The sequence below is a fragment of the Guillardia theta genome (assembly GCF_000315625.1).
Source record: "Guillardia theta CCMP2712 unplaced genomic scaffold GUITHscaffold_20, whole genome shotgun sequence".
Classification (NCBI taxonomy): Eukaryota; class Cryptophyceae; order Pyrenomonadales; family Geminigeraceae; genus Guillardia; species Guillardia theta.
In genome coordinates this window covers 732,011-758,645 of record NW_005434654.1, presented here as the reverse complement: position 1 = coordinate 758,645, position 26,635 = coordinate 732,011, and the positions used below count along the sequence as shown (strand labels likewise).

At 54.8% G+C, this 26,635-nt stretch overlaps 8 protein-coding genes across 8 annotated transcripts in view; 4 read left to right on the top strand and 4 right to left on the bottom strand.

The window, feature by feature from the left end:
• GUITHDRAFT_136531 (hypothetical protein) overlaps nucleotides 1-2,552 on the bottom strand; it is a gene marked incomplete at both ends in the record, with an annotated part of 3,557 nt that extends 1,005 nt beyond the window's left edge. The window contains one exon of the mRNA XM_005835820.1: nucleotides 126-2,552. Within this exon, the coding sequence (XP_005835877.1) occupies nucleotides 126-2,552 (2,427 nt within the window). The remainder of the gene's footprint in view (nucleotides 1-125) is intronic.
• A 662-nt stretch (nucleotides 2,553-3,214) lies between these two features.
• On the top strand, nucleotides 3,215-7,116 carry GUITHDRAFT_136530 (hypothetical protein; the record flags this gene model as incomplete). Its single annotated transcript, XM_005835819.1, has 11 exons — nucleotides 3,215-3,511; nucleotides 3,561-4,172; nucleotides 4,241-4,485; nucleotides 4,712-4,772; nucleotides 4,896-5,018; nucleotides 5,071-6,414; nucleotides 6,457-6,509; nucleotides 6,562-6,627; nucleotides 6,673-6,736; nucleotides 6,811-6,868; nucleotides 7,055-7,116. The coding sequence occupies 11 exons, from the start codon at nucleotides 3,215-3,217 to the stop codon at nucleotides 7,114-7,116; spliced, it is 2,985 nt and encodes a 994-aa protein (XP_005835876.1).
• A 1,103-nt stretch (nucleotides 7,117-8,219) lies between these two features.
• Nucleotides 8,220-9,794, bottom strand: GUITHDRAFT_162341 (hypothetical protein; the record flags this gene model as incomplete). The annotated part of the gene is made up of 3 exons (XM_005835818.1): nucleotides 8,844-9,794; nucleotides 8,365-8,775; nucleotides 8,220-8,279 (listed from the first exon to the last, which is right to left on the bottom strand). The coding sequence occupies exons 1-3, from the start codon at nucleotides 9,276-9,278 to the stop codon at nucleotides 8,220-8,222; spliced, it is 906 nt and encodes a 301-aa protein (XP_005835875.1). The 5' UTR covers nucleotides 9,279-9,794.
• A 3,846-nt stretch (nucleotides 9,795-13,640) lies between these two features.
• On the top strand, nucleotides 13,641-14,689 carry GUITHDRAFT_105519 (hypothetical protein; the record flags this gene model as incomplete). Its single annotated transcript, XM_005835817.1, has 2 exons — nucleotides 13,641-14,072; nucleotides 14,141-14,689. 2 exons carry the CDS (start codon nucleotides 13,641-13,643, stop codon nucleotides 14,687-14,689), a joined length of 981 nt encoding a protein of 326 aa, XP_005835874.1.
• Nucleotides 14,690-16,233: 1,544 nt separating this feature from the next.
• GUITHDRAFT_136527 (hypothetical protein) lies at nucleotides 16,234-17,893 on the bottom strand (the record flags this gene model as incomplete). The annotated part of the gene is made up of 13 exons (XM_005835816.1): nucleotides 16,234-16,317; nucleotides 16,380-16,429; nucleotides 16,474-16,504; nucleotides 16,549-16,624; nucleotides 16,671-16,717; nucleotides 16,762-16,815; nucleotides 16,858-16,907; nucleotides 16,962-17,032; nucleotides 17,084-17,174; nucleotides 17,340-17,448; nucleotides 17,496-17,648; nucleotides 17,708-17,767; nucleotides 17,891-17,893. The coding sequence occupies 13 exons, from the start codon at nucleotides 17,891-17,893 to the stop codon at nucleotides 16,234-16,236; spliced, it is 879 nt and encodes a 292-aa protein (XP_005835873.1).
• A 1,527-nt stretch (nucleotides 17,894-19,420) lies between these two features.
• On the top strand, nucleotides 19,421-19,836 carry GUITHDRAFT_105517 (hypothetical protein; the record flags this gene model as incomplete). The annotated part of the gene is made up of 3 exons (XM_005835815.1): nucleotides 19,421-19,474; nucleotides 19,563-19,697; nucleotides 19,756-19,836. The coding sequence occupies 3 exons, from the start codon at nucleotides 19,421-19,423 to the stop codon at nucleotides 19,834-19,836; spliced, it is 270 nt and encodes an 89-aa protein (XP_005835872.1).
• Nucleotides 19,837-21,250: 1,414 nt separating this feature from the next.
• Nucleotides 21,251-22,330, top strand: GUITHDRAFT_105516 (hypothetical protein; the record flags this gene model as incomplete). The annotated part of the gene is made up of 1 exon (XM_005835814.1): nucleotides 21,251-22,330. One exon carries the CDS (start codon nucleotides 21,251-21,253, stop codon nucleotides 22,328-22,330), a length of 1,080 nt encoding a protein of 359 aa, XP_005835871.1.
• A 3,299-nt stretch (nucleotides 22,331-25,629) lies between these two features.
• Nucleotides 25,630-26,127, bottom strand: GUITHDRAFT_68523 (hypothetical protein; the record flags this gene model as incomplete). The annotated part of the gene is made up of 2 exons (XM_005835813.1): nucleotides 25,630-26,020; nucleotides 26,072-26,127. Coding segments are annotated over 2 exons (447 nt in total), but the record flags the coding sequence as incomplete, so codon positions are not given.
• Between the last annotated feature and the right edge of the window lie 508 nt (nucleotides 26,128-26,635).

Genomic DNA, 26,635 nt, shown 5'->3' with positions numbered 1-26,635 from the left:
TCCTCCTCCTCCTCTCCTCGTGCTCTTTACCTCGTCCTCTTCTCCTCCCCTCCCCTTCTGCTCTTCTTCCATCTCCTCCTGTTCCTTTCTCTTCCTCGCTCATCCTCCCTCTTCCTCTCTCGCACCTGAAAGCTCGAGACGATGCCTTCCTGCATGGTGTCGTACCCGATCCTCGGCTCACTTCTCATCAACGCCCCTCGCTTGCTCGCTGCTCCCTCGCTGCTGGACGGCTGGGACGTCAAGACTGGTTCGCGTGAGAGGAAGGAAGCGAGAAAAGCCGAGCTCATTCCTAGCTGCTCCAGTTTGTTTCTCAGCTCGGACGCGTCAACGAAGCCGTCTAGGTTGGCGTCAGCGACGGGCAGGAGGTTGAGCTTGAAGAAGGAGGAGAAGTTCAAGCTCGTCCACACTGCCTCCTCCTCCTTCCCGAACAGCGAGTATCCCGTCACAACCCGCACGAGGAAGGGGTGACGAGGGTCGCGCGTGAAGTCAACGGCTGTCAGGAAGCAGGGCTGACCGATCAGGCCGGCGTCAACCTCCTCCCCCTCCACCTGTACGTACCCTCTCATCCCCAGCTGCATGCTTGACACCCTTCCCAGCTCACTGCTAAGCTTCGACCCCAGCAGCGTCTGCCCCATGGTGGCGAAGATGATGAGGAAGAGGGCGATGAGCGCGCACTGGGCTGCTGCTGGGCGCATGACCCGCACCATGTTGGCGACTTGCTTCTGAACCTCCGGGACCGAGCGGATGAGACGCGTCAGCCTCGCCAGGCGGAACATGCGGAGCACCGAGATACCGCTCTTGCTCGTCTGACACTGCGAGGATGAGGAGGAGGCGGCGGCGGCGGCGCGAAGGCACTGGATCATGGTCCAGCTCTGCGGGACGTCGACGATGGTGATGCAGACGGTGAGGAAGTCAAAGCAGTTGAATCCGTTCCTGAAGTAGGCGAGAGGAGCCCACGGCCAGAAGAGCTGCTCGCCGCGGATCGCGTTCCTGCCCATCCCGACCAGCTTGACGGCCATCTCGAGGGAGAAGTAGATGGTGAAGATCAGGTTGGAGGCCTCCAAGATGAGCAGGAAGAAGGTGAAGTCTCGCTCTGAGCTGTAAAGTCCTCCCACAAACGACTTCCTGTCCGCGTTCAGCAGCATCGAGATGGTGTTGAGGAGGATCACAACCGACGTGGCTCGCTCGAGCCGCTTGCTCAGCGCGATGCGCGACAGGAAAGTTTTCGTCCTGCGCTTTCGCTTCTTCCCCTTGCTCGGAGCCGAGGCCGCCCCGTCGACCTGCAGCAACTCCGACCCGCCAGACTCGACGAGATTGACGTCCTCGTGATATCGCCCCGCGCTCTCCTCCAAGACTATGCGAGGCAGCTGGCGGTGCCACTTGTGAAACCTGCGCCTGAGCTGCAGGAACGCGTTGAAGTCTGACTCAAGACTGCGCGCAAGCAGCAGCTCCCGCACCTCCGGACGAGCCTGCAGCACCGCGCTACTGATCGTCAGGTCGCTCCACAAGGTGAAGTGAACGTCGAGGGTGAACCTCCTCTGCCGCTCCTTCCACGTCACGATCTGCGTCTTGACGCCCTTGTCCTTAAGCTCGGACAGCGTCTTGATCAGGATCACCTGGAACATCTGCATGACGTAGATCGGCCCTGCTATGAGCAGAGGGACGAAGTAGAAGAGCATGTAGGGAGAGAAGGCTTGTTGCGCCACGTTCATGATCTCGACCCACCCTTGCACGGTGATGATCTGAAGGTTTGCAAGCAGAGAAGATCGTAAGTCGTCAAAGTTGACACCCTGGAGGTCGGGGGGCAGCAGGGGCAGGCACTGGAAGCTTGCTGGACATGTGTACAACCCCACGATCCGGTTGCCAGGCGACCAGGCGTTTCCTGCCAGTCCGAGGGAGCAGACTTGAGCAGGGTCGAGCAGTGTGCCGGAGTCTTGGTGGTAGCAGCGTCGTCGGGAGATGCCCGCCCACAGTTGGGAGGACAGGATGGAAAACATGACGAGGAGGAGGAAGAGGAGGAAGATAAGGCTGCTGAGCCTAATCCACGCCTTCGCCGCAAGCTCGACCATGGCGCGCAGGTCAGGAAACTTGGATATGGTCCGGAGGGGGCGGAGGGTACGAAAAGTGCGGAGGGAACGGACGGCGGGGCTGGTGTTCTGACCCGCAAAGTCGGAGATGGCGCCGATGATGGCGATGGAGAAGTCCAGAACGTTCCATCCCTCCCGCAGGTATGTCTTCCTTCCCGCCACGAAGCCGAAGGCTAAGATCTTGATGCCAGCCTCCAACAGGAACAACCCACTGAGATACTTGGAGATCAGGTCGAGCAAGTCCCGCACCTTGTTGCTGGGCTGCCGGTCGGGAGACTGGAAGGGATCATACAAAGACAGGCAGACGGTGCTGATGATGATGACGATGATGGATGCATAGTCCAGACCATTCTCACACAGTAAGATGGCGAACTTCCTGATTGGGTTCTGCAGTGACAAGATGAAGAGCGACCTCGACTCCCACTTGTAGGGGTCAGGCCATGGTTTCTTGTCCACGTGTGCCATCGTCCTAGCCACAAGCACCTAGGGAACTATCGACCAGTCCGTCTCTTTCTCACTCTCCCATGGTCTTCAACACGTTTCATGAATTCAAATGTGCTCCTCGTCTGTTCTTTCTTCTCCTCTGCCCTATGATACTCTCCTCTCCTCTCCTCTCCTCTCCTCTCCTCTCCTCTCCTCTCCTCTCCTCGCTTCTCTCATTTTGCCATGGCGATTCTTTCTCCCCCGCTGGCTGCATGATGGATCCTAAAAATAAACTTGAAAATCTGTAAAACTAAAAAAAGGAGCAATGGAAATGGCAGTTACACGCCATGTCAATCCTCTGAGGTAGAGTGGAGGAAACAGAACGCGAGAGAGTCAGTCAGTCAGTCAGTCAGTCAGTCAGTCAGTCAGTCAGTCAGTCAGTCAGTCAGTCAGTCAGTCAGTCAGTCAGTCAGTCAGTCAGTCAGTCAGTCAGTCAGTCAGTCAGTCAGTCAGTCAGTCAGTCAGTCAGTCAGTCAGTCAGTCAGTCAGTCAGTCAGTCAGTCAGTCAGTCAGTCAGTCAGTCAGTCAGTCAGTCAGTCAGTCAGTCAGTCAGTCAGTCAGTCAAGCAGTCAAGCAGTCAAGCAGGCTGGCTGGCAGAGGAGGGCAGGGGAGGGGCGGGGAGAGGTTGTAGAACTACCAGGAAGATGGAGAGATCGGTGGATCTCTATCATACCATCTACAATGAAAGGAAAGATCGGATCCTCAAGAGGTCAGCAGACATGCAGAGACACGAGACTTTACTGGTCCATCGCATCAAACAATCCTCCACGAGAACCTCTCCCACCAAAACCGATCCGACCGCAAGCTTTGCTGTGATGCAGCCCACGTGCAAGGGAGAGCAAGCGGAGATCAAGCTGCTGCGAGAGAGGCTGGAGCTGGCAAGAGTGCGAGCCGACGTGGAACGGAGAGTGCGGCTCAATGCTGAGTCGATCACGAAGCAGGTGAGATGAGGGAGGTGGGGTGAGGAGCTTCTGGTCACAACTCGTGCAGGTGCTGGCAGAGCAGTCAGGCTCGTACGTCTTGACAAGCTCATGGCCCAGGGCTCGTTCATCGAGAGCCGATGAAAGGCAAGAACCTGGGAGACAAGAGCATGCGACTGCGATGACAGGAGGTCACGGCATCTCCTCCCGTCGAGTGTCGAGGTTTCTCTACTATCAGCGGCTCAAGCAAGCGAAGCTGGAGGCGATTGCGATCCTCAAGCAAACTTGTGCTATCTCATCTCGTTCCAAGCTCGCGGCTTCGCGCTTGTGCTGCCGGCTGCAGCACAGGCGCACGTTCAACACGTTTGATTGCTGGGCGGAAGCTGCGATGAAGACCACGGAGGTGATAGAGTCGAGGGCAAAAGCTCGAGCAGCTCGAGCAAGACAGCAAGCATTCGCCGCATGGGTCCGTGAGTGCGGCCTGACGACTGACCCGCAAGCTCTGGAGGCATCATCCTACAAGCGTCTGATCAGTCTCGTTCTCGTCGACCATGTTGCTGCTTCTCCTCTGCGGCTGTCAATGACGTTCTCGGCCTGGAAGGGACTGACAAACTTTCAATCAGTGACGCCGCTCATGCTCAAGCTGCTGCGAGAGCGATCGAAGAGGCAAGCTGGGAGGATGGTCTCTCTTCCTCGTCCTGACGGCAGCCATCGGCGTCGTCTTCGTGTGCTGCACTTGATGTTTGCAAGCTGGACATTCTCACTGCTTCGTCTCCGTCACCTCGCCCGCCTCTATCGCCTGCTACGATCGCGGCGCGTCACTCGGATGTTGCGTGCTGCTGTTGGGACATGGGCAGACAGGAGGGGGAGGGGGAGGAGAAGTGCCCTGGTACTGCTGGAGGAGTCGCTGAGCTGTCGACCTGTTCTATCGTGCTGGAGAGCATGGAGCAAGAGGAGAAAGCAAGTATATTGCCTCTTGTCCTTTTGCTCGCAACGTGAGGAGGCGAGCAGGAGGAGATCTCTGCTGTCTGCTTGGTGGGGGTTGTGTGAGCTCAGGCGCGTCCTGCAAAGAAGAGCAGAAGAAATGCGAAGTAGAGGAGAGCGAAGGGCAGGAGGACGAGAGCTGTTCGCATGGAGAAGTTGGACTAGCAATCGGATGGATGGAAAGAGGAGGAGGCTCGCACTGAGAGCTCGGAGGGACCGTGTGGTGAAATCTCGCAGCTTCAGGAGCTGGGACGAGAGGCGACAAGCGACCGGCCGGCTAGAAACCGTCGCCCTCAAGGTCACAAGGCTGAGAAAGCAGAGAATGTGGAGCTTGTGGAGCCAAAAGAGCTTCCCGATGACGTCAGCACACGATGACTGGCGGAGGAGCAACATGAAGTTGATGATGATGTGCCGCTCGCAGTCACAGGCCGCAGAGAGGAGCGACTGGAGCAAGAGATGGTATCGGTCGCTCCTCCGGACTGTTGAGATCGTTGAGAGAGTTTCGCCACTTTGGTCTCTTCGTCGAGTTTTGCGGTCCTGGAAGGTATTGATCACACCTGATGTTGATAACGCCTGATATTGTTCACACCCTCCAGGTGTCGACGACTGCTGCTCGTTATGGAGCAGCCAGGTGGGGCAAGAGGCTGGCAGGAAGGAGCAGGTTGGTGCTCGAGTCCTGGTGTCAGCTGGTGAAGCAGAAGAGCTGGAGGAGCCGGAAGGCGCAGAATCAGTCGGGCAAGTCCAGCAGGAGGCTGGCGGCGCGAGTCTTTCGCTCGCTCAAGTCCTTGACACGGAAAGGGACAGTTTGCCGCGAAAGGCTCGACCGCTATCAACTCAAGTCGCGGAGTCAACTGTTGGGCTCTTCCTTGTACCTCCTGCACTTGAGCTGCCAGCTGACGCAACGAAAGAAGACGATGGTGAGGGCGATGGCAAGAGAGGGGAGGAAGAGAGAGCTGAGGAGGAGGTGGAATCAGTGCTGTGCCTGGATGGTCCTAGTAACTCACCGACGACGAGCAAGCGCACGTCTTCAACAGGCGCTGCATTCCCTCACCTTGCAGCGCATCTGGATCAGATGGCGGGAGGAGAGCAGCGGTCAGCATCTCCTCCTCAGGCTGAAGCCCCTCCTCCGCGCAATGCTTCTCCCTCCCGTCCCTCTTGTCTTTCGCGCATGGACCAACCTGAGGAGGGCAGAGGAGAGCAGCAAACTCTCGCTAAAGAGAAATGTTTTCAAGGCGATGAAGTCGAGGACCCAAGTGAGGAGGATCGCTCTTGACGCCTCCCTTGCTGCCCTCCAGCAGTTCTTTCTCTGCATGGGTCGCAGCTACTCGCTCGCCCTCTCGCGCGTCTGGTGGCATCATGTGAAGTCTGCGTGCTTGAGGAGGCAGAAGGTGAAGGAGAGCAGGACGAAACGGGAGAAGAAGACCCAGAAAGTATGCTGGCGGGGATGGAAACAAACATCATCGTCGATTAGATCGACTCGATTGGAAGCAATTGACCGGCTGGGAGAGAAGAGGAGGAGCAGGACGAGGAGATGGTGTGTAAAATGCTGGAGGCGGCACATGGCGGATGTGAAGGAGACGCTGAGACTGGTTGCGAGACTAGAGTTCAGTGCCAAGAGACGAAGAGACGTGGGAACGAGGAGGAGATTCTTCGAGCTCTGGAAGGTCTGGCTGCTTGCTCCACACCTCTTCGACCAGTCGCCCGACGTGGAGGAGGAGCAGAACGGGGAAAGTAGTACCTTGCATGCGAGCTCTCTCATTCCTGTGCAGACGTCTCCTGTTATCCTCCCATCAGGTCATGGTTTCCATAGCCTCCTCCTCCTCACCCTTGTTCTTGCAGCTTGCAAGGATCGTTACATCAAGACCTTCTCTCCCCTCCTTCAAAACCTCGTCGACCCCAACTTTGACTTCTCTCGCTCACCCGCGTCGCTGCCCTATCAGGTGCCGTGAAGCTTCTGCTGTCGCTTCTCTCACATCCCATAGCACGACAGAGGCTGTCTGCCTGAAACTCCCTCGGGACCTCAGCTCCTCGCATGGTAGACCTCACTCTCTCGCCCTCACTCCTCCTCTTACCTCACCTGCTGGTAGGAGCCATGCAGGGGCGGGAGCCTTACAGGCCTGGGCGAACCGGCGGAGGAGCAGCAGCTACTTTACGTGCGTTGTTCTCCCTCTCCTCGACTTGGTCTGAGCCTCCTCCAGTGAGTGGAAACACTTCAAGTCCCAGACGAGGAGGGTGGAGGAAGCGGCCCTGCAGGAGCGAGTGGTCAGGAAGCTGCTGCTCCGACGCGGCTTCCTCACCTGGCAACAACTTCGCAAGTCTCTACGATCGCGCGGCAGCAAGGACAAAACATCCGGGCCCTTACAACCTGTAGCATCGGCAAGGGCGGAGGAAGAGGTGAAACAATAGGGGCAAGGAGGAGGATGAGGAGGAGAGGGTGGGGGGAGAAGCTATTTTCATCTCAGTTGAGCTCATGTCCAGCTGGCCTCGCGCGACAACCTCATGAGCCAGGCTCGCCTCGGCCACTACAAGCTGTGAGGACTATCTCGATCGTCGCCCTGCTCTGCTCATGCTGATCGGCAGGTGGAGGTGCCGGCAGGTGTGGACGCGAGGGCCAACCAGCCGCTACGGGTGGTCACAATTAGGAGCAGAGAAATAGAAGGGAGGGGGGGGGCCTGTGACGGCGAATGTCTTCACTTGACCTGATCGCTGGATAAAGCCGCTTCTAGTCAGTCTCCAGCAAGCTGTCCTCAGAGGGCCCGGAGTAGCCGCCGGCCAGCCAATGACACTGAGTTGGCCTAGCAGACGGCATTGAGTTAGCCTAACAGACGGCATTGAGTTAGCCTAGCAGACGGCATTGAGATAGCCTAGCAGACGGCATTGAGATAGCCTAGCAGACGGCATTGAGTTAGCCTAGCAGACGGCATTGAGTTAGCCTAGCAGACGGCATTGAGATAGCCTAGCAGACGGCATTGAGATAGCCTATCAGACGGCATTGAGTTAGCCTAGCAGACGGCATTGAGTTAGCCTAGCAGACGGCATTGAGTTAGCCTAGCAGACGGCATTGAGTTAGCCTAGCAGACGGCATTGAGTTAGCCTAGCAGACGGCATTGAGTTAGCCTAGCAGACGGCATTGAGTTAGCCTATCAGACGGCATTGAGTTAGCCTAGCAGACGGCATTGAGTTAGCCTAGCAGACGGCATTGAGTTAGCCTATCAGACGGCATTGAGTTAGCCTAGCAGACGGCATTGAGTTCGCCTAGCAGACGGCATTGAGATAGCCTATCAGACGGCATTGAGATAGCCTAGCAGACGGCATTGAGTTAGCCTAGCAGACGGCATTGAGTTAGCCTAGCAGACGGCATTGAGTTAGCCTAGCAGACGGCATTGAGTTAGCCTAGCAGACGGCATTGAGTTAGCCTAGCAGACGGCATTGAGTTAGCCTAGTAGACCTGCGGCGGGCTGCCACCCTTATGAGGCCGCCACTAGGTCTTCACGGGTCCCTCGCTTCATCGCAGAGTGGCAAGGCATGAAGCTCAGATGATACCGCTTTCACGAAGATCCACTCAGCAACCACTTATGATCTTTTCACTGATCATACAAAACGTGGCTAAGATGAATTCACAAACTTATCGAACCAGCGATACTAGGAAGCGCATGACTCTGACAGTAAACGATCACCGCCAGCTTTCTGAAAAGTCTCAACCTGGTCATGATGAGCCTCACTGAATTGAAACTTGATTAAGGTTTCAAATCTCGTTGTCCTCGATCCAACACAATGATGGCTTGGAAAAGATCGTAAAGATTCGCTGTCAGCGCCAGATGAGATGGTAAAATCGTTAGCCCCTCCAGCTCGAAAAACTTCAGTGGTGTGCTCAGCGAGTATGCCTGCACGAGCTTCCAGGTCTTGCTGTCGTACTCGTACATGTTGCATCCTTGCTCATCCGCATAGCTTGCAGACAGCAAGAGGTTCCCGCTTCCCCGCTTGTCAAAGCATCCCCCTTGCACCTCCCTCATAACACGGTTGGTTTTGATAGGAGGGAGAGGCTCTAGGGTCGGCCACCGGTACCGCTTGATCTCCCGAGCGACCGGAGACTCCGAGGAGTAGAGCACGTCCTCCTTCACTGCTGCCCATGGCAGGTGGCGTTGCGAAGGCACCCTCTGCGACCTAACCGCCGAGAGGTTCTTGGGGTCGTACTCGACTATGATCGGCCTCACCCATGCCTTGTCTTCGACGGGCGCGATGATCTTGCCATTGTACATGCTGATGTCGCCGAGGTGATCGTAGTCGTTGGCGACGAGCTCCTGTCGTGCGTCACAGGGTCAGTCTCTCTCGCATGCACAGGCTGGACGCGGCAGCAGACAGGGCTGACCTGAGGGATGGCGCTGGGGTTGTTCCGCACAGTCGTTGCGAACCTGTCGATCTTGATCTTGCGAATGCTGTTTCGTCCGGAGAAGTACAGGTACTTGGCATCCGAGGCGACGCCTTGTGCAGTCTTCCAGTTGAAGAACCAGGGAAGCACCATGCGCTTCAGGCGCACTTCCGGCAGGCTTGCGTTGACGCTTGTGCTCCCGCAAGGGCGCACGTTGATGGTAGCGAACTGAACCGCAAAGTAGAGGCTGGCTGAGACCATAAGCGCTAGTCCGATGCATAAGATCCTGAGGGCAGAGACCCTCCGCACGGGATGGGAGGCAGGCTTGTGGGGATGCAGCTCACCCCTCTCGAGGTCCGCGTCGCTAGCCAGAGACTCATCGAGGGAGTCGGCGAAGGATGAGAGGAGGGGGTTGGATATTTGTGAGTCCATCATTGTCGTGGGAGGATCAGTTCTTTGTTTGACCTACCTGGTGCTTATGGCCTTCACTTGATCAAGTGACAGGAACAGTAAACGAGTGTGAGGGGAAGAGACCGGGGCTCGAGGCCAAACGTCAAGAGAAGACTGTCGATGGGTAGACCTGGTGGATGTTGCAGGAGGCAAGGCAGAGCACGGGCATCAAAGAATTGAGGAAGATACCAGGTGAGACCAGGACTCGGGAGAGATATCGGAGCAATATTTGAAGATTACGTTGGGATGAGAACAGGAGTTGAAAGCAACTGAGATGATGCCACGCTGTGTAAGAGCTAAATCTGCATCACAGCATCTAGTTCGAGATGATGGGAGGGGAAGGTGGAGCTGTAGAATATCAGCAGGCGCAGTAGCAGGCAGATCGTAGCGGGATCCAAGAGGGTGCCAGGGATGGAACTTGCAGAGGGAGCTTCGGAAGGAGCGATGCGAGGTGAGGAGAGGAGGGGAGATAGGCACTAGAAGGGCAGAGAGCCCAGGCACAGACAACACTTGATGCAGCGAAGGTACTTGTCATGACCCCTACCCTACCAGTCTATCAGATGTTGACCATGAACTCAAGGTCTTCACATTTCCTAATGGATCTCTATCTAAAACATGGGTAAGGCTCAGCCCATATCACCCTAAATCAAAGGTAACCCCCACCCTTGCCCTTTCTATACCCCCACCCCTTCCTCGAGGCCTGGCAAGTCTACTCTGGTAGGAACAAATGTTTTTCATATATAACTAGCGGGCCCGGCCACGCCTGGGTATTCAACGGTGACCAACCGTTGAACCTTACCACCCCTCCTACCTCACGGTCCTAAGAGTGTTTAAAGATCGGCAAAGGACGGCTGAGCCTCGGATGGGTAGCCGCAGCAGGCAGACACACAGACATTGACCAATATACTACATATCCCATAATTATACATATTTTTGATAATTTGTTAACTTGCTTCTGCAATTCGTCAACTTTTGACTATAATTATAGAAGATATTCAATAATGCTTATGATTTCGTATTCATGAAATTCTCGTAATGATTTATTACATCATCAGCATCACAGACACACAAACATGAACCGTCAGGTGCAATATATTCCATCAGTGACTTCATAATTATGCACTGCGGCATGGCTTTATAATTCGTTAACTTCAAGATATTTATAATTCGTTAACTTTGGACTCTAATTATAGAAGCTCCGATTCATAATATTATAATCAACTTGAGGCTTGCCAACCCCGGGGCCCGGAAGTGGCGCCAGTAAAGCTCAGGCCGCGCGCCAGCCACGGCAGTCACCGTGTCCGAGTGTAGACCTTGAACCCGAGGCCCGCCGCCGGGCCGCGGGGCGCAGCCTCCGGTCCGGGACGGCGGGTACTCCTACGGTGCAGTTGCACTCCGACTCAGTGCGGCAGCTGCTGATCGTGATTGCAGCTCGACTGATAGAACAGAACAACAAGGCAAGACCTTCGAAGTGAATCGAATTTATTGATACGCAAAAGCATCTGCACATCCTTTTGTGACTGACACCGGGTTTCTGTGCAATCGAAAGCGTTGCGGAAATGATATGACGAAGGAGGAAAACTTGGATCATTGAAATATCATCCTCGATCATGAAACATGGACATGCAATTGTCAATGCACTTGATCATGATATAGTGAGTCATTGAGCAACAATCATACTATATATCATCTATGCGGGCAGGAAAGACATTATTTCATACAAACGTTTCTTCACGCATCTTTCAACGGTTGAGTGGATGGAAGCATTGCCTCAATAGAAAGGTGAAGTGCATGACTCCTTGTTGAAAGACTGTAAGCATTGAAAGTGAGTGATGACATGAAACCAAAAAGTTGCCCAAGGTACAGCTGAATCATGTGACAAATTTCTCACAAATCATGCATTTGAGCCAACATGCAACCTACGGCATTTTGAATGAAAGTTCCATCAGAGTTGATTCTCTTCAATGGTGTATCCATGATTAGTTCCGAGTTCCTTACATGATCATGAAAATTGAATCTCGCCTTCGAAGCATATTTACAAGTACAAACACAGATTGTTTGAACCAAGGCCACCTATTCCATTTCTCGATGGATGATTCAAACCTTTGCCTCGCCTTGAGAATTGGAAAAGAAGCTCGATCATCTCTTACATGTCTGATATGAGATCTTCATAGTAATGAGATGGTGATGAGATGCTCAGCGGCTAGTACCGTACCGGCCGCGGCTGTAGAATGTAGAGGATCTCCAAGTATCACCATCGCCTTTGATGCACACCCAAACTTACCCAAACTGATTCCAAATTTGTCATGCTGAAAACTGTCAGCAGGTTTATGCTTAAAACCGTCACCGTCGCCTGGAGAGTTCATGATTATATCGAATCTCTTGACTAAGTTCATGAATGCACTTGAACCTACTCCTCCTAGTGAGTTAAGTGTATAACGACAATTTCGTATTGCACTTGTCTTTCCTCCTTTTCTTGCATCTGTGAATTTACTAGTCATCACTGCATCCCCCTCTGCCAAGGTATTGATAAATTTCTTGGATTTCATCGCTATCCTGGTCGTGTTCATATGAGTGGATCGATTCCGAACAGAAACGATATCCGATGATATTAAATCATGGTTCAAAAAAGTTTCCTGTAAATTGTAACTCTGCAATTTGTCATTTCCCCTTCCTATCACTGCCAGCAACACAAGCACGAGAAGGGCGATCTGGCACAGCTGGAGCCGCTCCCGCATGCCCTCCCGCATGGCCCAGCTGCAGCAGACAAGTTAAAAGTTCGGGCCGGTTCGGGCCCCGGCAGGCAAGCCCGGCAATGACTGAATCATGGAACGCGGCCCGGCCTGTCAAGGCCGCCGGGCGGCCCCGGGCCGGAGGCCACCGCCGATGGGAAAACAATCTGATGAACTTAATAATGTCACTGCCCGGGCCGGCGGCCAGACTCGAAGTTCCGGGCCGACCCGGCACGGGCACGGTATGGGCACCCGGCCCGGCTGAGCCTTGAAAACCGTCCGAGAAGTTTCAGTTCGGAACTGATTTCCGTTGAAGTTCCGGGAAACTTGCCACGGTGACCGTTCCGAAGTTCAACCAGGCCCAGGGAGTCCGACAGACTCGTCGGACACGGTCGGACCGTACTTGAACGTACGCGCGGCCCGGCGGCCCAAGCCCGCCGCCCGGGGCGGCCGCCGCGCGGGCGCCGGGCGGCCGGGCCGCGCGGCCCGGGGGCCGCCGCCGCGCGCCGCTGACTCCGAGACCGTCCGAGTCGCCGTGTCACTGAGTGTGCCACCGCATGACAGTGATGATGCCGCCGGGCCGCCGCCCGCCGGGCCGCCGCCCGCCGGGGCGGCGGGCGCGGGACCCCCGGGGCCGGCCATCGGATGCGGCCGGGCCGCGCCCGGTCACCGGACGCCGGGCGCGGCGCCGGGCCGGCGGCGGCCCGGACTGTCCCGGCGGGTCCGATCCGGGCCGGCGGAGTCGCCGCGGCCCGGCCTGTCGGTCCGATCGGCGGCCGCGGCGTACGGCCCGCCCGCCGCCCGGCCGGGTGACTCCTTTCGGTGCCATTTATGGAGGCCCGGCCCCGGCCCGCATTATGATTATAAGGATCACAGGTTAAAAAAGTATAATTATCAGCAATTGATAAAGTATTATAGATTATGTTTATGAAAAAAATATAAATTAAAAACTTTTAACCCTCAAGATAAGACCTTCCTGTAGTAAAAAAATAGAATTTCTGGGGGATACGAACACCCCACTACCCCCTCCCCCATAATATTTCCACCCACCCTTCCGAGGTGCTACATGCCGTCCACCCCACCACCCCACCTTTATGTCGTCCAATTTTTCATTCCTTGCACGAATCCCCTGGGTCCTAGTACCCTACCCCATTATCTCCTCTTCTTGATATAGCTAGACACCGGTAGCTGTGTAGATGTGCATGGTCCCCCATCCCAACCCTACCCCTTGGATTTCCAAACCCTCCCCTCCTTCCACCCTCCCTGCCCTCCCTGCCCTCCGTCCCTCCCGATTGCTTCTTCATCTCTGCCGCCCTTCCTCGACCCCTCGAACGTGACCGTCTGCGAACCTCTCTCCCTCCCATCATCCTCTCCTTCCCTTCCCTCCCCCTCCCCCTTGCTTCTTCGCGAAGGCCCTTGCTCGCTCGACAAACTTCGCCCGCGCCGTGAACTTTTGCTCCTCTTTTGTTCGGCTCTTTCTCTCTTCTGTCTCCAGGTTCAGTTGAATCAATCTGCACTAAAACTTCTGCACATCGTAACCTTGGATGGAGTGGAATTAGGCAGCTGTTTCCAACTCAATCAAATCTGCAGAAGGACCAATTCAGCTCTTTTTAACATGGATTCTAGATTCACGCATCCCCTCCTCTCATCCTTCGCCGACTCCCTCGATGAGTCTCTGGCTAGCGACGCGGACCTCGAGAGGGGTGAGCTGCATCCCCACAAGCCTGCCTCCCATCCCGTGCGGAGGGTCTCTGCCCTCAGGATCTTATGCATCGGACTAGCGCTTATGGTCTCAGCCAGCCTCTACTTTGCGGTTCAGTTCGCTACCATCAACGTGCGCCCTTGCGGGAGCACAAGCGTCAACGCAAGCCTGCCGGAAGTGCGCCTGAAGCGCATGGTGCTTCCCTGGTTCTTCAACTGGAAGACTGCACAAGGCGTCGCCTCGGATGCCAAGTACCTGTACTTCTCCGGACGAAACAGCATTCGCAAGATCAGGATCGACAGGTTCGCAACGACTGTGCGGAACAACCCCAGCGCCATCCCTCAGGTCAGCCCTGTCTGCTGCCGCGTCCAGCCTGTGCATGCGAGAGAGACTGACCCTGTGACGCACGACAGGAGCTCGTCGCCAACGACTACGATCACCTCGGCGACATCAGCATGTACAATGGCAAGATCATCGCGCCCGTCGAAGACAAGGCATGGGTGAGGCCGATCATAGTCGAGTACGACCCCAAGAACCTCTCGGCGGTTAGGTCGCAGAGGGTGCCTTCGCAACGCCACCTGCCATGGGCAGCAGTGAAGGAGGACGTGCTCTACTCCTCGGAGTCTCCGGTCGCTCGGGAGATCAAGCGGTACCGGTGGCCGACCCTAGAGCCTCTCCCTCCTATCAAAACCAACACAATTCGAGGAGCACAAGGAGGAGAGTTCGACACGGCGGGAAGCGGGAACCTCTTGCTGTCTGCAAGCTATGCGGATGAGCAAGGATGCAACATGTACGAGTACGACAGCAAGACCTGGAAGCTCGTGCAGGCATACTCGCTGAGCACACCACTGAAGTTTTTCGAGCTGGAGGGGCTAACGATTTTACCATCTCATCTGGCGCTGACAGCGAATCTTTACGATCTTTTCCAAGCCATCATTGTGTTGGATCGATCGGAGTCCTGAGACTTACGACACTCGGGCGGTGCGGGCCCGGGCATTATGGCACCGGACGCCGGCGTGCAGTTTACCGTACGGTAAGGTCGGACGACGGTCACCGTGGTGACTGCAAAGTTACTCACTGCCCCACGATGACTAATCAGTGATCATCAGCCTGGCGGCGGCGGCCTGGGCCGCCTGTCCGACTATGCTGGCATGATGATAGCATTTTTCTTATTCTTTTCTTCAAAGTTTTTCAACTTCGGTGGTAAACTACAAGTAACTCAGTGCACCGTGACGGCCGGAGGCTTTAACTGGCAACTTGAGGCGGCCGCCGGCCCTGAGGCTCAGTTACGTCCCATCCTGATCTCATGATCCGAGAACCGTTGAACCGGGTCTGCCCCCGCCCGCCGGGGCCGGCCGGCAGCCACTTGACTCACGGTGAGCCTCAGGCGTGCCGCCGTGCGGGCTGCCCGGCGGCCGCTGAGCCCGGCTGACTCATTCCGATGATGATCCAGGACGCCGGTGTGAGGCCACGTTCACTGAGTTCCGAGGCCGCGAGTCCGAGCCGCGGCCCGGGCCGCCCCCGCAGGACCGTGACCGGGTGCGGCCATGGGCCGGGCCGGCGCGGCGCCACGGTCGCCGGTGGGGCGCGGCCGGCCCCGGCCCGGCGGCCCGGCCAGCCCGGCCGTGACTGCGGCAGGGCTCACTCACAGGCTGGGCCGGCGCGGTCTCGGATTGGCCGACTCAGTGCCGGTGGCATGCCGCCGGCCCATCATCGGAGCCTCGGAGGGCCCCGCAATTGCTCCTCGGATCGGACAGTCACTGAGTGTGATCGGACCGGACCAGACCGGTTACAGAAGCGATAATAAAAGCATAACGCTCAGCTTCTTTACTCAAAGTTAAGTTAAAAATCAGTACGAGGACAATCAGGAGAGTCGAGGAGGCTTGACCCTGACACTGTCGCTCAGCGATTCGTCCCTTCGGCAATATGTTGCGACTTCTGCCGGTACGAGGGGAATGGAGAGGCGACCGAGGAAGAGACATGCGAAGAAAGGGATGAGATCAAGGCAGAACTTGTTAGGAAGGACGCAGAGGAGGAGCGTAGAAATGCACAGAGAAGAGGAGCAGGAGGAGGATTTCTGAGCTTATCGCAGATGAGAGCTCTCTTTGCGCCAGATGGGGCATGTGACTTGGAGAACATGTCGCCTTCAGATCTGGTCTACTGCAACACTCTGGAAGAACCAGATTACCAACCACTTGCGGAAGGTCCATCAACGACTTGCTTGTTATCCGCTGAGATAGTTGGTGACTGTAGGGACTCCCAACTCGAGCTACGTCCGTGGTCCGTGGCACATCAGTGGATGGGCAGGAGATGTCTCCGTAAATGGAGCGGACCAAACGGACAACGTGTTTGATGTAGGATGTTTTGAAGTCTTCAATGTTTCTGCACGCATGATTTGACATGTTTTGCCAGACGGCGAGTTGGATCAAGGCGGTTAATTCCATATATTAGATAATAAACGTTGACATACATAAGCAGCATGAGGGAGGCACATATACATGAAGCTTCAACCTCTCTTCACATCATGGTACACGTGCAGCTTGCCGTGGGCACACTGCCGACGAGCAGAAGCTCGTTGACGCCATCTAGCCTGAGGAGAAGGTCGATCTGCACCAACTCAGCGACACTCCACAGTTAGCTTAAGTAGCGTACGCATGCGAGGGCGCTTGGGCGCATCTGGGGCTGAGCAGACCAAGCCTGAGCTGCCACAAGGAGTCAGGTGGCTACGGCAGATCAAGGGGCTCACCGATGATCGGCCTCAGCTCCACCCAGTCAACCTGAGGGGGAAGTCAATCAACTTCACCGCGACACACGCTCTCACCATGTTGAGGTCTGGTCGCCACTCGACATTGTGACCTTGGCCTTGATTCGGCCTTTGACCTGTAGCGATGTACCACCTGAAGCACATCAGGTGGTCAAGCATTGGAGAAATCTGCCACCAACATGATCATGGCTGCGCTGAAAATATCGGCTTTTTCTGTGTAATGACCCTGCAAGCACATTGGTTCTGTGCACTTTCATGCACTTGCTTCACCTTTGCAACGTGGTATACTTCAGGAGCCATGTACCGCACAGCTCCAGTATGCCCCTTTTTGTTCTATCAGATAGCTTTGTAAAGCCGCCACATCACCGTATGCACTATGGAGTTGATCATCGCTTGGTTGACCACTTTCCCCATGCCTAAAAACAGGTTCTGACAAATGCCGCAAAGATGTTCAGCACAAGCAAACGTACCAAAATCAGCTAATTTCAAAGAGGACAGGTCAGCCTTGAGAAGAAGATTCCCAGGCTTCATGTCTCGATGTCTGCATTGACTTCAGGCTCGGAGATCGCCCTCGAAGAAGGAGCTTTCTTACATTATGATAGGATCTCGGTCATGCAGGAAGTTCAGTCCGCGCATCATATCTAGGATCCATCCGATGATAGTGTTTCTTGGAAGCTTATACGCTGATCGACGAGTCAACAAGCGCAAAAGTGATGCAGAGCACGAGGCCTACGAGTCGCTCTGACAGAATTCTTCTTTATGAAGAAATTCTCAACAGATGGCCCAGACAGGTATTCTTCAAAGACTGCAAGATGTCAACAATCAGACCGCAGGTCTAGAGGTCTCACCTATAGGGCTCTGTGGATCGTCGATGCACGCACCAATGAACTCAACAATGTTCGGATGCTTGCCGATCGAAATCAAAATATCCAGCTCCGTGATGAGATCCCTGTAGGCCTGCCATGGCATCGTCAACATTTCAGCAAATGCGGTCAGAGCTCCACCTGCATGCCAGCGGTTTCTGATTTCTTCAACATCTTTGCGGCAACAGTCTGCCCACGAAGGATAGCCATGAAAATTGAGCCCATCGCACCTTCGGCAATCTTTCTGTTTAACGAGAATTCCTCCTTTCGCACCACCCAGCTTCCCGACCGGCACTGTGAGCAAGAAAGGTTAAAGCAATCTCGTCCATAGTTGGCCGATGATATTGACTGACCTTTGCAAACGTTCGCATCGGATCATGGAGACTGTAGTCCTCCATGCTTTCGGCTTTAAGCTGCAATCATGTAAAATTTCATTTAGCATTAAACTCCTCTTTTGGTGGTGTAAGTAGATCAAGCATGTGCAGGAATAATTACTCAAAATCAAGCATTCAAGAGACCACAATTCAGCAAAACACCATGGTGCATCAAAAAAAAGTTTCGAACTACAAGCACAGAATAGCAAAGAAACAGCTGTGAAGCTAACAGCTGTGAAGCTACGAAGGCGGAGAAGGAAACTTTTGAAAACTCAGAAAGATGCAGGGAACAAATGAGTCGATTTCCTCTCCAGTAAACGTTAAATGAGGATTTGCTGCTGCAAATACGACCAGGAATTATGGAAGTGGATTGTACGACAATACGACGAACAGGAAGGGAGCTCGTCATTTCAAGGTGACTAGGTTGAGGATGGTTTGAATCACCACTGCACTGATCGAAGAGCGCAACAGGAAGAGAGGAAGCGGAAAACAGAAAGAAGCATCGTTAGGATAAAAGATAAAAGCAGCAAGGAGAGTATCCGGATGGTAGCACCAGGTTGAAGCAAAAAGGAGATGTAGAAAGAGGAGAATAAGGATCGGGATCAGGTGGCAGGATTAGCAGGTTGAAGCAGATGGAGGCTGTGAAGAAGAAAAACGAGAAGTAGGAGGAGCTCAAGGCGAGGGAGGCGAGGGAGGCGAGGGAGGCGAGGGAGGCGAGGGAGGCGAGGGAGGCGAGGGAGGCGAGGGAGGCGAGGGAGGGAGGAGCTGCAGGTGAGGCATACGGTGTGAGGAGGGGAGGAAGACAGGGGAGGGAGGAGGAGGGGAGGGAGGAGGAGCGGCATGTCAAGTAGCAGCAGCAGTCGTACGACATTGAGCAGGAGGAACACAGGAGAGCCGCTACAGATATCAGTGAGAACGAGCATTTTGGGGTGGGGTGGTTGAGAGGGTCAATCGTGGTATATGGGGGGGTACTTGTGGTACGTACTCGGTGACAACCCCGATGTCAAAGGCATCCTCCCTTGGGTGCGGGCACAGGTAGGGGTAGGGGTAGGGGTAGGGGTAGGGGTACATGTAGGGTAGCGGGAGGGGTGCGAGGGTGAGAGGAGGCGATGGGAAGGACGGGGGTTGTAGGGTGGGTGGTCAGGATACAGAGGACCTGGCGGGGTGAAATGTGGAGACTGTGGGGGTGGGTGGGGGAGATGGAGGGGGTGTGGGGTAGTAAAGAGAGAATGATAGAACCGACGTACAGGGTGGGGTTACACCAGTGAGAGCAAGGGGGGTGGGGTCATAAATGTAAAGGAGATAATAATTATTATATCCCCGTACCACCCCAGATAGATTATGTGATATTATACAATATTTTTAGAATAAAATCAGATTATTTAAACGAGATAACTTATGATTTTAGTTAATAGCCTTGTCTCTTCCTGAACTACTACTGTGAAGAGGCAGAGCGATATGGTAAGCTGAAGGCGAGCATGGCTCGATGTGGTGACATGGCGTGTGAACACACGTGGATCTCTCTCTCTCCCTCTTGAGTTTTCACACATCCAACTCCTCTTCTCGATACGATGCCTGGTTGCAGTGCCATGTTGTGCTCCATGTTCTCTCTCTTTGCTGACACTGGCTCTGATGCTTTTGTTTCCTCGTTGGCACGTATGTTTTCAAGTATTTCTTATTGATTTGAGTTGCATGGGCTTCCTTCAATCTTCTCTTAGAGATGATCATAACATGATGCTGGCAAATGTGAGACAGTAGGTTCGCTGTTCTAGAGTTTTGCAAGAAGGCGATTTGTGCAAATGGACGGAGATGCGCTGCGCTGACTTGGCACTAGATTGCTTTTGTTCCAGGACAGCAGCTTTTCTACTACGGAGCGCGCACTTGGCCCGATGGCGTCCGCAACATGATGTACAAGGAGTACGGAGGCATGCCCAAGGACCTCAAGCCCGAGCACGACTACGACCCCAAGGTATGGGAGCTTGGACGTCGGGGAGGAAGCCCTCGCTCATGGTTTCGTTCGCACACAGGTGTTGGACATGCCGGACTCTGCTCAATACTGGATGCCCGGCTCCCTTGACTCTCCCTATTACGGCTCCACTGGCTTTTAGACAAGAAATAGACAAGATGCACCTCAGGCTCGCAGTCGCGTCTCGTCACTACTTGCTGTGCCCCATGTCAGGCTTGCAGTATGAACAGAGCTCTTCTCCTTGTCTGTGAATGCCCATGCTGACCATACCGGCGTGATGTCCGCGTGAAACGCAACGGTGACGACGTTGTTGGGATTGTATGTTGCAATTGATGGTCAAGTTTTTTGAGCCTTGACAGCGACTGAGCTCGGGTACACAATCTGAAGGAGGAACAGATTGAACTGCTCACCTATACTGCTATACCTGCTCTTCAGCTCCTTTCGTGCAAGTGCTCCCTTCTTGATTGTGAGCGGGGGCGGTTGATGCAGAGTGGTTCAACATTGAGACGACACATTCTCTCATTTTCATCGACACATGACCGGGGAGACACTGATCAAGCGATCGATTCGGCTCGGTGAATCCGAGGAGCTCGTCTCGACTCCTTCAACTCCACATATTCTTAACGTTTACTCGATCTTCTCATTCACAATTATTTTCTTTCAACTCTTCTCCATCTTCTCATTCACAATCATTTTCTTTCAACTTTTCTCCATCTTCTCATTCACAATCATTTTCTTTCAACTCTTCTCCATCTTCTCATTTCATCTTCTCCTGCTCATCTTTCGCTCGTCTTGCTCGAAATCTTTCACACCTACACGCTTGTCATACCATGGCGACTGCAATACACGGTAGGGTGGGGTAGGGTTTTGCAGGGGTAGGGTAGTAGATCAATGGGAAATGGGTAGTAAAGAGAAGAACACCCAATCAGATTTGAGGGGTGGGGTCATAGAGACATTTGTGAGGTGGGTGGTTCCAGGGAGGAGGGGGTAGGGTTCAACGGTGACGAGGAGGGATGCTACGAGGAACGAGAGTCGAAGGGGTGACGGGAGGGGATGAGAGGCGAGGGATAGAGGCGAGGATACAAGGACATGGTTGAAGGGAAGGAGGAAGGACCAGGTCGATGCGCATAGGGAACATCAGCCTAGCTATACATACGGTGATAGAGATTTCGATGGAATATTTTTTGCGCGCAACATTTTGACGGGGCGTTGCAAGCATTTCATGGTAGGCTGGTGGATCACCATCGTATTGTACATGGCTGTGATGAAAGAAAGGATAACATGTCGGAAGACAGGAGAAATAGACTTGTTTGATCCAGAACTTGACAAGGGAGCTTGAGAGGTTCTCCTTGAAATGTGGAGGGGTGACGTAGAAACAGGATTCAAGGAAAGACGGTTCTACAGCGTTCTGACTGGTTATTCCCAGCGCATCCTCCCCCAGGAATCGGCAATCCTTGTCAAGGCTGGTTGTTCAATCGAAGCATCGTGAAGGAGCATGAGCTGCTCGTCCCGCATGCTGAGCAGCTGGTGATCTCTTGCTGGTGACCTCGTGACCGATGCAAAGCCCTCGCGCAAAAGAAGGGCGGGATGTCGGGTTTGCGGGGAGAAGCGCGATCTTGTTTGCGATGGCGACAGTGAGCAAAGCGATAGAGCCCATCTTGATTGACCTGTCGCAGTCGCACTCCAAGAATGCGAGCATGGGGTATGAGTACTCCTTGGCTTCAGCGATGGCCATGGCAGAGCTGATGAAAGCGTTTCTATGCTTTATATCTCTTCTTGCCGTCAGAAAGAAGTGCCTGCAGCTGGCAGAAATTGATCTCAAGGAGTCTCGAGCCTTCGCTGCTCCTGCTGTCATGCTCGCCATTGCAAACCAGACGCTCTTCGTGGGCATCTCATACCTCGGTGCGCTCTTTAATCAGATTGCGAGGAAAGCGGTTTGCATCATGGCTACGGCAATGTTGTCGCAGATGGTGTTGGGGCACTGGTTGTCGAGGAAGCAGAAGGTGAGCTTGGTGCTGCTGACTGTCGGGTTTTGCCTCCTCGTGCCAAACATCGACAACATGGAGAGACGGATCGATCCCCTCGCTCTCCTCTTCAACCCGGGGTTCATCGCGGCTGTGTTTGGAGGATGCTGCACGGCAGCGCAGGGAGTTTACTTTGAACGAGCCTCCAAGTCGCAAGATCAGAGCGTCCTGATCCAGACGATGACTTGCTCCCTCTACGGCTTCGTCGCTAACGGCACTCTCCTCATCCTCAGCAGCACCAACGCCATCTTGATGGGGAGCGAGGAGCATTCGCTCAACCTCTTCAAGGGTTACACGTGGCAGACGCTCATGGCGATCACAAGCATTGCTCTCGCCGACATGGCCATGGCGCTGGTCTTCAAGTTCCTCGATGCCACCAGCTACAACTTCTGCCGCGTCTTCGCCACGTGGCTCCAGGGCTTCATCACCTTCAGCGGCCTCTTCGGAGGAGGAACCTCGCAGGTTACCGGCACTTTCATCTTCGGATCCATCCTTGTGACCGCCGCCAGCATCCTCTACAAGTCCAAGTCGAACCTTCCCTGCGTCCCCGAGCCCAAGATGGAGAGTGAGATGCAGGTGGAGGGCTTGAGGGGAGGGCATCCCCACGTTTGAGGTAGCTAGAAGCCTTGAGAGTCGCTCCTCACTCCCTGACATGCGTCAACAAGTCTCATGTGCTGCTGTCACTGTCTGCCCTCACCGTGGTGATCGAAATGTGCTCACTGATCGCGTCTTCGCTCGCCCTGCCTCGTCTCCCGCATGCGACTGGTTCCGGATCGTTACCCTCACCGATTCTTCTTCCTCCTCGCTCGCCTGCACGATCCGTTAGTGTACTCATGCTGCTCGCCTAGTCACCTTCGTGCTCTTCAAGGAGGCCCGCGAGCTTCGCACAGCTTCCTGCTGCTTCCTACGCTCTTCTCTCCACTTCTTCCTTCCGTCCCCAGCCTTCGGCCTCTCTTGCTCTTTGGCAGACGATGCAGATCCATGAGATCGAGTCGTCCTGTCGTCCTTAAAGGAGCCGCTCTGCCATCATCTCAGACACACGCCAGGGGGAATTTGAGTCACCAAGGAAGGCGCCGCGCTGCGGGGAGTGAGCCTGACATCATGGCTGGTCATCGAGGGGTTGTAGGACGAATTCATCTCGTCCTCTTCCTCTGCTTCTTCTGGCACAGGGGGATGAAAGAAGTTGCTTGGGAGCTTGGATGGCTTGCTAAGGGTCCGGTGGGCAGCCTGCAGTCCAGGAGGCAGACTCTTGGAGAAGCCGCAGATGCAGTGGCCATGCTCAACAAAGACGCTGAGAAGCAGCAGACGTGAGAGGAGAGAGAAGAGAAGTGGAGGGGGGGGGGCTGGGGGTTGACGGCATGTGGAGGAGATACCTGGGGGGACATGTGCAGACTAGCGAGTCGTTGAACGATAGTCTTTCTTGCTGCGGGTAATGTCAAGAGTCGAGTGATTACAAGTTCCCTTCTCTACAACCAGCTCTGTTTCCCTTGCAACCTCCTCCGCTTTCGCTGCTCCCTGGGCTTGAAAGAGCTCGATGTATCTCCTTGCCTTGGAACGGCCGGTCCCCGATAACGCAGGGTCGTCAAAGAGAGATTTCAGCTCAACAAGGTCCTTCATCTGGATTGCTGATTCCAGTCGCTCCTCTAGTGTCATCTCGCCCCCCTCCCTCTCTGATCGGATCCTGATGGCCCGAAGTAGGAACGGGTTCTTTGTCTCGTCTGCGATGTCTTGGATCCCCCACAGGTCGTGGCCTCTGCTCTTGTCGAACGCGAACTCAGCATGCAGCAAGTCCGTTGACGTGTGCTCCCATCGCTCCATCCCCGTGTGAGGATCGATCGGGCGACGTCCCTCCACGTACTTGCCGGCCTTGATGAGCAGCTGCTTCGAGTGTTCCGTCCTCAACCAGTTCACAGCTCGTCGCAGGTCCCCGACCGCATCGCGCAGGTTGTAGGTCTTGTCCAGCACGTAGGTGTAGCACAACTCCGACGGCTCTCCCACAACTTTGCCGAACTTATTCTTGCGCTTAAGCTGAGCGAGGATCCCACCGGTCAGCGGCGTCCCGTTGTGGTTCTTGAACTTGTCGATGTGGTACTTCTCGAGGGGACGAGACTTGTTCGCTCGCTTCTCGTACTCCTGCAGCAGATCCGCTAGCACGAGCGTCACAGAGCCGCACAGCTCATCGCGAACGCCGCGGTCCCAGTCCCACAGCTCAAGCGACAAAGTCTGAGGACGCCTGCGAGGAGGGTCGGGGTCGAAGAAGAGGGAAAACTCTTGCTTCCATTCGGGATACAAGGTGCTCTTCATCACCTTGGTGCGATGAACTTGATCGTTGAGCCTGATCACGATGTAAGGGTCGCAAGAGCCCAGAGCTGACACGTCGCGAAACATGGAGTCACGAATGGGCAAGTGAACAGCATAGTCGATGAAGATGTTGAGCTGATATGCTCCTTTTCCTATGCCCTGATCTTCTCGACGCAAAATTGCTTTCTGAAAATCTTTGAGCTCCTCTTCTTCTGTCTTCACCTCTCTGTGTCTGTCGTCCTTGCTATCCTCATCTTTGATGTCCACCTTGTCTAAAATCGCTTGCGGGCAGATGTTTCTGAAGAGCTTCGCCAGCAGCCGTCTAAACCGGTAAGCGAAGCATGCTGTACAAAGACAACCGCACACTGTAAGGGTTGGCACAACAACCATAAGCAGCGTCTGAGGAGACCAAGACGACGATGCCTCAGCTCCAGAAGCAGGGTTACCACATGTACAGCCGGAGAAAGTGCAGAAGCAAGAGTTGTTTGCGAGCTTCCAGGTGCATCCGGTCGCAGATGTGCATGAAGCCTCGTCTGTGTTGATGTTGCATGGATTCGCTTGCGCAGGAGCATCGAGAGCCTCTGTGCAACGACCGTCAGTCGAGGTTGAGGTCGAGGACTGACGGGGAGACGGTCTTGGAGCTGCATGCGGTCGACCGGCAGGAGTTGAGTCAAACGCCACCAACGATGAAGGTATGGAGAGCTTGCGAGGGATGCTGGTTGTGGAGAGAGGTCGAGGAGGGGGAGGAGGAGCGGCTAGCAGAGCATGGAGCCCCAGCAACAGGAGAAGCGTCTGCATGCTGCTGCCCTCAGCCACCTTCGCTACTCGCCACCATACCGTGCGGCTTGCAGTGAAAACCTTGACAAATGAACATGAGGGGGTAGGAGGGACACATCAAGTAACGGTTATTAACGGTTATATTCTTTGACAAGCCTCCTGTGACAGCCATCACAGGCCGCCAACTCTCCTAGGGTCACTCGCGGCGCTTCAGTCACGAGTCCTTCACCTCCTCCCTCGGAATGGCCGCGTAGCTCGTCGCCTCCCGCACCTCCTGCATCTCCCTGCCCTCATCTCAGTCTTCCCGCCATCATGACACTGCTGATCGCTCACCTCAAGCTCATCACCTTCTGGACCTCGTCCACGGAGGAGATGGTGTAGTAGTCCGGGAACAAGGTGGAAGGATGCCTGCGGACTCCTCTGAAAGCTCAAGTGAGAAAAAAAAGAGAAGGAGAAGGGGAACGAGGAGGAGGAGGAGGAGGAGAGGATAGTCTCTCACCCGTCCGACCCCCAAACCTCCATGCGGAGGCAGAGAGGAGGAAGGGGACGAAAGAAGCCCTCGATGCAGTTGATGGCTGAGCCGCGATCGAAGGGGTTCACAAAGTGATGATGGTCCTCCCGGGGCCCGCTCTCTTCGTCATAAGACGCTTCTGGCTTGTGGAGGTAGGGCAGCCGAAAGGCGTTCTCCATCTCGTTAGTCGTGATGTTGACAAGAATCTGGCGCAGGTGGCAGGCGAACATGAACAAGAAGTAGACGGTGAACAAGCCGCTGAAGCACACGTTGACAAACATGTGAGGAAAATTCCACATGAAGAAAGTCACTGCAAGCCACGTCACAGCAGCGAACATGGCGACACGACAAGAGACCGAAGTAGAAGATGGAGTACAAGGACCTGAGCACGATGAGGATGAGGATGAGGATGAAAGAGGGGCAGGGGTTCACCCGCGCAAGGAGGACCAGTCGAGGTGCTGAAGGTCAGGCTCGAACGAGACGCGGTAGACGCTGAAAAGGTTGAGGATGACGCCTGCCAGAGGTCAAGGACCTCACACGCTCTTCCTCTCCTACCAGCAGAAAAAGCAGAGCCGAGGAAGAGAACGAAGAGCGGATGATTGCGGTAGCTGCGTGAAAATGAGAAGTCGCAAGTGTTTGTCCTGTCCCACCCCACGCAGTTCCCAATCCACGGACAATGATGGTCGAACTTGGCGACACACCTTCCACAGAACCTCGAGGGTGCGGTGAGACGAGAAAGCATCCAAACAAGAGAAGTTTCACACTTGCAGTGCTTGGAACGGAGGGGCTTGCGGATCCTGCAGGTGCTGCAAATCCTGTCGATCTTCTCTCCGTCACAGAGTTGTTGCTGCCAACAAGTGAGAAGGCAAAACAAAAGTCGGAAAGTCGTTTACTCTGATCTCTTCCTGCTCTTCCGGTGAGTTGTCCGTGCTGATGATACCTGACGGCATCGTAAGAAAGAAAGCGCCGTCGGAGTGTGAGGGTGAAAAAGAGAGAACAAGAGCAAGAACAGGAGGATGAGGAGGAAACGTTGGCAGAGGAGGAGGAGGAGGGGGGAGGGGGGCGGAGGGGGGGCTGAGACGGAGGAGGCGGAGGAGTAGGAGGAGGCCTTGCCTGGGTTCAAACGGAGGAGGGTGAGGTAGGAAGAGACTGCGACAGCTGCTGCCAGGAGCCCCACGTAGTGCAAAGAAGTCCAGACGTGAAAGAACCTGAAGGGAGTGAGGGACGCCAAGAGAAGGAGAGAGGGAGCAGACCTGTAGAGATTGCGAAAGTAGACGAGGAAGCAACTAGCAGCTCCCACGAAGAAGATGGTCAGGAGCATCTAGCAC